Genomic DNA, 12,398 nt, shown 5'->3' on the forward strand with positions numbered 1-12,398 from the left:
TTGGAGCAGGAAAAGCTCTGAAACTATGTTATGTTAAAACATGTTGAGGAATAATTGGTCATTTAATTGATAATTATACAGTCAAGTATCCTGCGGAGTAGGTAATTGGTTAAGAGCGGGGTGGCACTGTCCCAAACTATCAGTTCAGTTGCCTGGAAACGCTCAAACAAAACAGGACTTGGATGACTGTGCACGATGACCTGAACCAGTCGGACAAAGACGACGTTCCAGGGTTATCTGCGTTATAAAAAGACACAAAAACAGGGCTGTTTACGGCACTGCTGCAGTAGCAGGAAACGGAACGCAAGCACTAAAAAGCAAATCGGTAGCTTGTATAAGAAAAAAAAAAAAAATAATAAGTGACTGGACTTGACTCCCGAGTATCGCGAGAAAGCCCGAGAACATGGAGACAAGACAACAAAAATAAATTTGTGGACAACAAGCCAGAGTGCATGATGGCGGCGTCGCTGCTGCGCCGGGACAAGAGAGCCACAGCCGCCCACTTGAAAGCGGACTTAACCCGGACTGACAACAGCTCGGGGCTCCGACAACTTCAGGAGCTGCTCGACGCCGTGCTGAATCCCGAAAAGCCAGCCGCGGACACCGAAGCCCTGGACTGGTGTAAATGTCTGATCGCGGGAGGCGAAGGTTTCGAGGAGTTCTGTAAGACGGTCCGCTCCTATGACAACGCGACTCTGTGCGGGCTGGTCTGGACGGCCAATTTCGTGGCGTACCGATGCCGGACCTGCGGCATCTCTCCGTGCATGTCGCTGTGTGCCGAGTGCTTCAACAACGGCGAGCACACAGGCCACGATTTCAACATGTTCAGGAGCCAGGCTGGTGGGGCCTGTGACTGTGGAGACAGTAATGTCATGCGAGACAGCGGGTAGGTCCTAGCCGCTCATGCTAACGGGCTAGCAAGATATCGTTTTGACAGGTGTCGCTGTGAAAGTGAGCCAACTTGGCTGATAAAATGACCCTATCAGGGTTTTTTTTTTTTTCCGTGTTAGTGTTTTATGCTGTTGCTCCCGAGGTGTAATGAATTCCTGCCGGTCTGTAAAAGGCGACGAAGCTTCCTGGATCAGGCAGGTAACTTTTACTACCTGAACCCGACCCTGATGTTATTTAGCGTCAGCTGGTTCTGTGTAGCTCTTTTACGATCAAGTAATTACTACTTTCTATGTAATGTAGCCTAAATCATTTAGTCCCGGATTATTTCTTCTCCTAAAACTAATAACTGGTTTTAAGTCAACATATAATTTTTTTTTTTATCAAATATTAAGGGTCAGTGTGAACTTGAGTGTAGCTGATTGCCATCATTGCCAATGTGGTTAGCTGTGTTTTTATTTATTGCATTTTTTTAACCTAAACGTAAAAGCTAGATTTAGAGAAGATGGTTATATCGGGTGAAATGATCTATAAAAATATAAAACATAAATAACAAATTACATCAGTAAAAGGTGAATATGATTTTATGATGTGGCATTGACACGACACTTTGCAATCTATGTTTTTTAACTTGTAGGTTAATAGAGCGATTTACACAAAATTTTAGGTTTAAAAAGGTATTAAAAAAATAAAGTACTCGTTTTTTTGTTTTGCAATAAGCTTTTTACATTTATTGCATCTCTCAAAATGAAACGGTAAAACATTTTAAATGTTTAATTTATATGTATTTGAAATGCCCTCATTGACTGTGTATTTACAAATAATAAATTCTGTGTATTAAGAATATAAAATATTATATATGGGGGAACTGGAACTAAACGAGCCTCAGGCTAGTCATGATTGTCATTTCTATGGAAAAATAATCTCTTACACCCTTAACTTGAAATGTATTAATAGAATCGGAAACATTTCCGCCCAACTTACAGATGACTTGGTTTTGTTGCTGTTGTGTGTTAGTGTAGCCGTTTTAAGTTTGGTTAATTAAGGAGGGATCATTATCTACATGATAGACGCAATTAAATATGGGTAAGGTCAAATTGATTGAGTTGACTGCGAAACGTCAGCACAGAACACGCGTTGCCCTGTCAGACGAGAATCCAGATGTTTCCTTAAACTTGTACTGAGGGCAAAACGTAGAAGATAGACAGCCTGACTTCCTTCATAGGGCTTCACGTGACATAGGGAGCTGCGCAATATAGACAATCTGCTCTCCGCAATTTTAAGACGCGCAATATTAGAACCGCAGAGGGCTGCTTCAGTGCAATATTTGGTCGGCTGTGATATATCGAGCGCCATGAATTCAAACTCGGCTTGCCAGTGATATATTTGGCCAGCTAGATGGACATTCAAGGCTTTTTGCCCACGCTGGTATCTGACATTCTTCAGATAAGAAGGTGCTTGTAGCCAGTCAGCTGTAGTTTCAAAACAGGTTTACCTGAATAAGAATGATAGGTGCCACTCCTTTAGGTTTCATGTCCTTGTTTTTTGCCTTTCTTTTTTTAGTAGGAGGGGGAAAAAAGTTTCTTTCCTGGTTGGTGCATAGCAATAGGTGGAGGAAGGGACACGATGCACCAAAGCGTGTTTCGGGCAGATTAAGCGCTGGTCACTCTGCCGCTTTCTTTGTAATCTCAATAAAAGGACTAAACTGTAGGAACAGGATGTCGTAAAAATGTGGCGTCTTTTAAAACTAATTAAAATAACGTTCTGTGCCTTGACACCAGTAGCTGTTCCCTTCCTGCACGAGCTATTGTGACATCGGCTGCCGATCCTCTGTGGTGAACTTGTATCGAGGTCAACGCAAAGCAGATCTGTACCTCTGCTCGCCAACGTATCGCAATGTGTGTCTGATTAAGTGGTTAACCTGAAGCAAATTACCTGCTGGTTAGTTGCTGATGTCACTACAGTCTTATGCAGCTTATGGAAGGTATGTCTGGATTTTAGTTTTGCTTTGGATTGCATCATACAGGGAAATGTGTATAAAAAAATTATTATCCTTTATTTTAGTAGAAAACAAACCGATTATTGCACAAATTATCCCAAAAAATTACATTCTGTTGCATATTTTTAAGGAATTAAATGCTTGGATTTTAGATATGCATTATTAGAGATGCACCTTAAAAGAAAATAGAAAAAATGTGAGGTGACCAGAAACACCCACATTTCCTTTGATTGGTGACTGACAGACTAAACAGCTTTATTTTTTTTGCCTATTCATTTTTTTTTGCCTGTGATGTGCAAATTAAAGTAATCGAGGGAGATGAAATGAGAATCAGAATAATTTTAAGTCATAATCTGCGGGTTGGACGTCAAAGAAAACCAGAATCTGGTATCATTTGGGGTTAAAAGAGAGACCGGCACATCTTTAGTTATTAGTGACTCCCGTCTTTTAGCGTTATGTTTGACATCTTGCTTCATCCTTATTTACTTTTTTAATATATTATTTTTCTGTCTTAGGTTTTTAACCAAAACCTTTAAAGAAGTCATTGTAGCACCTTTAAAAACTAATTAAAAACACTCAAATGTAATAATCCCAGTAATTGCATCTTCCCTTTTGGTTAATATGCTGCATGATTTCTTTTCTTTTACGAAATTGCTTTTATAAGAATTAATAGAAATATACCTAATTCATGTCTTCATGTTTCAGAAACTGTTGATGGACCTGATGGTTTTTAACTCTTGAGCCATAAATGTACGCTGAATCGCTTCAGTTTAGGGAATTGATATCAAAATATTTATGTTACATTATCTAATGGCAGCTACTTTGTCATGGAAAAGTGTGTATTTAACAAAATTCGGTCTGAAAAATGGGAATTTCAATAGTTGGCTTGATCTTGTTTTCAGTAATTGCAATGAGCTCTTAGGTGTTAAAGCTAGTTGACTTATACATGTAATGAAGCTGAAATCCTGAGCCAGAACTAACAAACACCCACATATTTAACTTAAGATATTAAACAACCCATGCTTAAGTTAAGCCAGGTAAGTATATTGTATCAATTCAATTAGTTAGCATTGATATTCTTAAAAAGGTCTGAAATGTAAGTTATTAAAGCGCACAGAGAGCCTTTGCTGCTGTGGCACTGGAATTTACAGTTCAAAGAAAATATCTACTAAAGCCAATGGATGCACATCTGGATAGTTAAATATTATAACTGAGCCACATTGGTGGTGCCATAAACAGCAGCCAAGATAGGGGCATAAAAGTTAGAAAACGTGTAAATGTGTTCCTTAAAGGGACCATTATAATAATTGTATAAAGTTATGTGCTGCAATGCAGGGTGTCTGTTTCTGCAAGTTTGCTCATCATGTTTTTTTGTGATACTTTTTTTTTGCTTAAAGGCAACAATTGCAAACCCATATGCGCTATTAGCCAAATAATTCAGAATAATTTCAGTCACCAAGAGCCTGAGATTAGAAACAAATGTGCAGACATGACAGAGTGTGAAGCATCCTTCTTTTGTGTTGCTACGTTTTTTTTTTTTTCTTTCTTTCGCCATTTATGTAATATTTACGTATTTATCTTCGCTGACAGGTTTTGCAGACGGCACAGGCTGAGAACTGGGGAAAATGTTCCCTCCATACCCCGAGATCTTCTCTTGATGTCTGAGATGGTTCTGCCTCGCTTCATCCTGTGCATCATACAGTATCTGAGAGATGGATACGTTGAACCAGGTATCGTGCAAAGTTACGGCACATGGGACCCGTTTGAATTACTTCAAACAGCCTTGTCTCAATCATTCAGAATGTAGCATTAACAGTTGAAAAATATGTAGTTTAATATAGGATATGTTTTTAACGTTATGAACACTGTGATTCTCTGGTCAAAATGATTGGCCAAACAGCTTTTTTTGTTATGCATGCATGATGCTGGCGTTACATAACCGTTTGCATCTAATGCCGCGTCCAGAAAACGCCGGATCTCCTGACTTATGCTGCTTATCTCCGTTTGCCAGACACCTCAGCGGAGCGAGATCTGCAGAAGGTTCTGCAGCAGCTGGAGCCTCAGATCACTTTCTTGGAGGAGCTCACGAAGATGGGAGGAGCGATGAGGACTGTACTGACAAAGATCTTGACCAATCAGCAAACGTACAAGGAGCTCAGCATGGGTAACGGATTTGGCTCAGACGCGAGACACCTCCGTCTTACTTTATTTATTTATTTATTCTTTCCTTCAGCAAATTGCTCATGGGAAGTAATGTGACCGAGTGTGACCCTTCGGACTGTTGACGAATAAAGCTTTCAGCTGGATGGTTTTTGTTTTGTTTGCTTTGTTCCTTACGCTTCCAGCATCTTCTGGTTGTCACAGTTTCTGTTGTCATTTGCTGTTTCAGGCCAGGAGGAGAACGTGTACGCTAAAAAGAACTACGACAAGTATTTGTCAGCGTTGAAGAATTCAGGTCTGGTGTCGGTGGAGGAGAAAAGCCAAGGGGGCGCTGCCGCTGCCGCTGCTGCTGCTGATGTTGCCGTTGGAGCTGAAGGAGGCGCTGGAGCGATGGTCCTGCTAGGTGAGGTTATGTTTACGCATGTGTCACCCGTCTAGAAGTAATGTGGTTTCTATGTGATGGTGTTGGGGGAAAAGAACCGCTGGGAAATCACCCAGTGCCCTTGACATCAGTGCTCATTTGGGTGAAGTAAAACGCCGCTGCCTCTGTTTCTTTCTACAAGATTTTGCAACAGTGTTACTGGAAACTTAGATTCTTAACTAAAAATGATTCAACTAGGCACACATGTTATTACTCTGTACTCTACTGAGTTAAGCTAATGTTGCATCTCTGAGTAAAAAGCATATTTCTCCAGGACTGAAGATTTTCCACATATAAATTTGTTTATCTGATGCTTTTTCCATCAACTCATTTTTTTTTTTTAAGTTATTCATTAATTATCTTTAAGAGAGGATGAGTTCACACATTGAGCCTTCCTCACAAACCGCTTGCGGATGTTTAATGTTACATTCTGGACTTTAAGGAACAGGGATTTCATCAGTTGGCAAAAGAAATTATGACTGAGACGCTTATTATGTTGGCTTTTATGTAAAAGGTGTTGAAGTTAAGTAATTTCGAGGTAAAAGCAACTGACTCAGAGTAAAAAAAAAAAAGAAATATAATAAAGTTACATTTAATTATTTTCAGGTATTAATGTAAATGGAAACCATTTCGTCTAATTCTTGTTGGTCTCAACTTTAAATCATTCTTATACATTTTTCTCCTATTTAAAAACTCCCATCTGTCCATCCATCCGTTATTTTCCACCTTTCCTGGATCAGTGGCGCTTCCAGTGACTTCTGGGCCGGCCCCAAGCTCTGCCCCTCTATGGGGAGTTCCCAGAATACTTTCAAGTGGAGGCACACAGGTGGCGTCCTGATCAGATGCCTAAACGACCATAACAGAATCATTTTAAAGATTACAGTGGAACATTTTTCCGTAAATGTAGGCAAGAAATGCCCAAGTCCCTTTTTGTATAACTGCGCGCACGCACCAGACCACCCTGCCTGCTCTTCGGCTCCTCGAGGCGATCGCATGGAAGAATCTCCCAAATACAACCTGGTCTTATTTCTTTCTACTGAGGCCTTCCTCTTCTTCTCATTAACATGTAAGAGTGTTCGCTCCTTGTGACTCTCAGCCATTTTCAAAGTAGGCGGCGAGATCAGCGGAGCTACGATGAACGGCTGAAACCGAGGCTAACCGGATACATGAACACTTGAAGTGCGCATGCTTAGCCAGCAGGAGGAAACTAGCAAAGAACGAGCACGTACGCTGGCGTTACGCCAGCGCATCACTATGATTGGCTTGTGGGACAACCAGTAGATGAGGTGATTAAGTCGGAAAAAGATCGTCCACTATACCTTTTTTAATGAAGAGGAGCTGCGGCGCGCCACCTACATCCGCTGCTATGCGTTATGAAGCTAGAATTAGTGCTGAAAATCTGAACTTAATCAGCTGGGCGCGGATAAAGAGAGAGACACTCTGATTGGTTGACGTAGCGGGGGATCTTGCGGCAGGAAAAATATTTTTTGCTTGGGATCGCTGATCAGTTTTAACATCAAGCCTCCTGAATGATGCCCACTAACCTGAAACTGATGGACAGACGGTCTTCAGCTGAAACGGGGCGCCTGTAGTTGGTGTCCTGGTGGGAGATACGGGCTCCAGTGCCGGTCAGCAGGCTGTCAAACTGGGCTGGGTGAGCATAAATGGTGCTGAAAGCACGCAGCTCTTGCAGTAGGTGATGAAACTCAAAATGCCTTTGAATTATCTGCTGAATTCAGACATGGCACAGATTATATTATATTATTCAGTAAATAAAGCCAAGCGACTCTCTTGATTTCATCTGCAGAGGAAAAGAGCAGGGTAGCTCCTCCACTGCATAAAGAGAACTAAATATAAGTCAATTTTTCTTGAAATGAGTGTATTTGCCCTTGATGTGAGCAGGTAAATAAGATTATTTGCCAACGGAATGAGTATATTTACCCATAAAATAAGATAAGTAGATATACTGCGCTTGAACTAAGATGATGGAGATGAGTTGTTCTTATTTTAAGTGCAAAAATCTTATTCCATTGGTAAATAATCTGATTTGCCTACTCAAGTCAAGGAAAAATACTCTCATTTCAAGAAATAATTTCTTATTTTAGTTCTGTTTTTGCAGTATCCCAAAGAAAGCCACTTTACCTGACATGCCATCAGAGCGTTGAGGCTCTAGACGGCGTGTCTGACTTTTCTGTGCACAGGCGTCCAAGCTGTGGCGTTGGATTTTGGCCGGTTTGACGCTCAAAAGGCGTTTGGTCTGAACGCATCATCAGGCCGAGCCCAGACACTCTATAAGGGAAGTTAATTTCAGCTGCTAATATGCAGAATTTATTTCTTTCGGTCCTTATCCATACCTCATGACCATAAGAGATGGCCATAAGATAAACGTACAAGTAAAGTAAGAGCTTTTGCTTTTTGGTTTTGCTCTTTTTTTTTTTTTCTTCACCATTACTGAGAAGCGACTGCATTTACTGCAGAAGAGAACTCCCAATTAGCCCAAGCTTTGCCGCTCCAGTGCTTCTAAAACAGCCCTGGATCTGTGAGACTCCGTGTTGTTCCAGGCCAATCAATGGATGATTAATAAGAAACTCAAATGCGCTGCAATGCAGGGTATCTGTTTGCGCTTCATTGTTTATTCATGCTGTTCATACTTCAAGTTTTCTGCTGGACTTTCACAGAGATATCCTTTTAATTATGCTAGGAAATGTTTATACAAGATGGCATCCTTTCTAAAATGACCAAACTTCTGGCAGAACACGGTCAGACTTCAGCACTGCTGGAGAGATCAAATTATAAATAAAATACTTCTATTTTCCTGCTTGGTGACAAAATTAGTAGAGGTTATATTGAAGTGTCTCTACAGTATATTTTGTTTTTATTAGATGAACATTTTCAGAGTTAAAACTTTTTCCTCCTCAGGTTTTCTTGTGAAGTTTCATCTTCTTGTTGCTTTTTTTTTTTGTATTGTATGGCTGAAGGTCTTTACTTTGTTTTCTTAGGAACCAGTGGACCAGGAAGCCCAGATGACTCTACTAAAGAGGTGCGTGTCAGCAGAAAGGGGAACCTTTCTCCACAAGATCAAGCTCCTTTTTAATTTTTTTTTTTTAACAATTATGTTTAAGTCCACGGATGATTTTGTTTGTTTTGGTCTATTATTCGGGATGATGAATGCCTGTTCCTCCTTCGAGGAAGTTTCTGTATGATCGTGTTTGTGTTCTGAGCCAAACTAATCCAATTTGACTCTTAATCGGCATTAAATATTTGAATTTGCCCAACTGTTGGCTCATATTGGTTTTCTTGTTGTTGTTTTTCAGGAGGATCAAGATGGAGGACAGTTTGTTGGCCAGAGGAAGAGGGTTAAACTTAGCAGCAGTACCAAAGGTAAATGTTTGGGTGTAAAAAAAAAAAAAAAAAAAAGTAAAATGACACAAAATGAATTAAACTGACTTATCCTTTGTGTTTTCTGCCCTCAGACCCATACATTATTGATTCCCTAAAGCACAAATGCTTTCTGGAAGAGTTGCTGTTCTGGACAATAAAGTTTGAGTTCCCCCAGAAAATGGTCACCTTCTTATTAAACATGTTGCCAGATCAGGATTACAAGGTATCCAGTGTCCTAATCTCACCCATTTGCTCAATTCAATTGTTAATTGATCATCTTTGCTGTTTTTTATTTATTTATTTTTTTTAATCTGCCTTCTGCTGGTGTCTTTCCTTGTAACCCAATAAACGTTTTGTCTATATTGCTCATGTCTGACCCAGCTATAGAAAAGGGTGCAGCGGCCCGTGTAACTGTGTTGTCGTGTCCCTTGCCAGATCACGTTCACAAAGACGTTCGTTCAGCATTACGCCTTCATCATGAAAACGCTGATGAAGAGCCACGAGTCGGACACGATGTCCAACCGCATCGTGCACATCAGCGTGCAGCTGTTCAGCAACGAGGAGCTGGCCCGACACATGACGGAGGAGTGCCAGCTGCTGGACATCATGGTCACTGTGCTGCTCTACATGATGGAAAGTTGCCTTATTAAAAGTGAACTTCAGGGTAAGTGGACAAAGTCTTCTTTTTTTTTTTTATTATGGTTTAACATAAGTTGGTTGTACGAGGATTATGAGTTTACTCATACCTGCTGAAGTGGGAGAACCTGACACCCAGATTTGATATCAGTGCTTTGCAAGCGAGGTTCTGATAGATGCGTATTATAAAGACGCCTCATGGACTGAATGTGGTAAACATCCTGACTGCTGCTAACCTTTAGTGTGTTATCTTTGTTTTTCGTGTATTCGCGCGGCAAAACGTGAGCTGCTAAACAGTTTTTTTTTCATTCGCAATCAATTCATTTCTGTCCTGTTCTGTGAGAAATAGTTGAAATTTTAAAATGGAGCTAAGAGAGAGAAGTATCTGAAGATTCTGAATCGACTGATTTCTCAGGGTTAAGCGTAGGGCTGGACGATATAGAAAAAAAGCTTATCGATAAAAAAAAAAAAAAGCGTATTGATCGATATCGATAATTATTGAAAATATTTAAAACCATATTTTATGTGCAGCTCTGCCTGGACATTTCATGATATTGCTAAATGATTTAATTTTAATAAAGAACACAAACGCAGAATTCCAATTAATTTTTATTTAACCAACTTTTTTAACCATAACAGAATTTTTTTAAAGAAAAATAACTTAAGAGACCTGAGTTATGTTATTAAATAATGACAAAGAATAAACTAAAGTGACCAGTAAAATGACCAAAATAAATATACCAAATAAATAAATAAAATAGCCAATTAAGGTGGGAATAGTACACTAGTTACTTCTCAGGTTTCATAATTGAGAGGCTGACGCATGGCTGAGGTCAGAGGTTGTGTCGTGGGAAGACACATATTGCAGCTCATTTTGCACTGATTCCCTGAACTAGTTGCACAATTTAGGGAGCGCTGTTAGAGAAAAACTTGCGTGCCGAAACTTTATATCGCGGATCAAGAGTGGCGAGTAATTGTTTAAAGCCAGGTTTTTCAGCTGCAGTCAACAGCAGCATATCCATCACTATGAAGCACGTTACTGCATGCGTGATGTCCTTATGCCGCCTGGACGCTTTTTCATTTTATCACAAAGAAGGGAGCCCAGTTTAGCTGCTATACCTGCTTTGTTTTGGAAGAAGCTCCATAAGATTTTTTTCATTCACAATTAATTCATTTCTGTCCTGTTCTGTGAGAAATGGTTGAAATTTTAAAATGGAGCAAAGAGAAAGAAGTAGCTGAAGTTTCTGAATCGACTGATGTCTCAGGGTTAAGCGTCAGCCACCATGAAACGCTCATGGTATGATGACCTTTCGTAAAACTACCAGTGTCTCAGGATTTACACAGAAATTTAAGACAAGATTGTATGACATGATAGAACTGCTTTCATTTAAAACAGAAAGCAACACTTATTCACCCTGCTGCTTAAACAGTATAAGTATAATTACAGTTTAGAACGACCTCATCTAAAATCTTAGTATTCTTTATGTTAATTTTTAATATAATGGCAGCTACCAGTGTGGAGGTATAACAAGGTTTCAGAAAGTTACTGTTTCAAAACCTCTAATACCCGTCACCAAACGTTTCCTACAGTTTTGCGTCCTTTTAACTGTTTTATGTCTGTTTAGCCTCTCGTTTTGTCTGTTTTACGGTTTTTATTTCATGCATTGTGTGAATTTGGGAGAATTTAGTTGTAAGCAGCATTTTTTTTTGTGTGTGTGATCTGGATGATTCATAATAGATTTGACATTCAAATAAGTGGAAATTAGTGGTGAAGATAATTAGAGAAGGCGCAAAGGACTAATGACTGGAGCTAATGCTACTTTAGCCACATTTAAAACCAACAGCACGGCTCCAAAGAACCAGTTGCAGCGGATGTTTGTTTAATTGAGCTGGTTTGATCCCTGTGGTCTTTCTGTTCATTATGAAGATGAAATTAGCTTAAATATTCTTATTTAACCCTTCTTAGTACGTCGACCATCACCGTTGCAGGACTTGCGTTTGACTTTTTCTGTCTGCTTTGAATACTTCAATGTATTTTACTGTCAGAAACCATTTTAATTTTTAAATGTTTCTGATTTCTTTTTTTGTTTTTGTATTTTTTTTCGCCCCCATTAGATGAAGAGAACAATCGCCACGTCGTGGTAAACTGCAGTGAAGCACTACTAAAGAACAACACTTACTGGCCCCTCGTTAGTGACTTTATCAACATCCTCTCACACCAAAGTGTAGCGAAAAAGTTCCTGGAAGACCATTCCTTGTTGATGCTCTGGATGAGCTTCGTGTCATTTTTCCAAGGTAAATTTTGTTCATTAGTTTTTTGGGTTTTTTGTTTCTTTATCTCTGATCTCTGAAACTGACCTGTATGTAGCTGATCAGCCGTGGAGACCCAGGTATGACAACCTTAAAGCTGTTTGACTTGACAGTGAGCCTTTTTGACTTCTTGACTCACACATCAATTAACTTGAGTTGATTTAAATGAGTGTTGTGGGATTTGCTGATTTATTTATTTTGTTTTTACATTTTTCATTCTGGTTTCCAATAAAATGGATGATAATAATAATAATAATAATAATAATAATAATAATAATAATAATAATGTTGGTGCTGCCCACTTGCCACATGTAGTACCGTATTCTTCGGATTATAAGGCACACTGTGAATTCACGTGTCTATATGTGTCTTTATCCACCCATAAGGCACACCGGATTATAAGGCGCACTAAATATTCTTTAGAAGTGTGTAATATCACTCCGCCCCTTCACGTACACAGCTCTCTCCTGAAAGGGAGAGCAATCTGTCTCTGTAGGGAGGACAGAGTAGTTGGACTACACTGACCTGTTTCTAACTTAAAGCCAAAATAAACCTTTCTTCATATTGAATTAACTTACTAGGTTTATTGTTGCCAGCGTGTAC

The 12,398-nt window shown here is 39.6% G+C and overlaps 1 protein-coding gene across 2 annotated transcripts in view; it reads left to right on the forward strand.

Annotated features, from left to right (window-relative positions):
• The first annotated feature begins 361 nt into the window (after nucleotides 1-361).
• The window catches only part of ubr3 (ubiquitin protein ligase E3 component n-recognin 3), a 58,004-nt gene continuing 45,967 nt past the window's right edge, over nucleotides 362-12,398 (forward strand). The window contains exons 1-9 of one of the 2 annotated variants that reach the window (XM_036139271.1): nucleotides 362-886; nucleotides 4,478-4,617; nucleotides 4,899-5,051; nucleotides 5,277-5,450; nucleotides 8,468-8,508; nucleotides 8,783-8,849; nucleotides 8,942-9,072; nucleotides 9,285-9,513; nucleotides 11,601-11,780. In XM_036139271.1, the coding sequence (XP_035995164.1) occupies nucleotides 453-886; nucleotides 4,478-4,617; nucleotides 4,899-5,051; nucleotides 5,277-5,450; nucleotides 8,468-8,508; nucleotides 8,783-8,849; nucleotides 8,942-9,072; nucleotides 9,285-9,513; nucleotides 11,601-11,780 (1,549 nt within the window). In that variant the 5' untranslated portion in view covers nucleotides 362-452. The remainder of the gene's footprint in view (nucleotides 887-4,477; nucleotides 4,618-4,898; nucleotides 5,052-5,276; nucleotides 5,451-8,467; nucleotides 8,509-8,782; nucleotides 8,850-8,941; nucleotides 9,073-9,284; nucleotides 9,514-11,600; nucleotides 11,781-12,398) is intronic. The other variant, XM_036139270.1, reaches the window with a different exon arrangement.

This window comes from Fundulus heteroclitus, chromosome 7 (genome assembly GCF_011125445.2).
Source record: "Fundulus heteroclitus isolate FHET01 chromosome 7, MU-UCD_Fhet_4.1, whole genome shotgun sequence".
In the NCBI taxonomy this organism is placed as follows: domain Eukaryota; kingdom Metazoa; phylum Chordata; class Actinopteri; order Cyprinodontiformes; family Fundulidae; genus Fundulus; species Fundulus heteroclitus.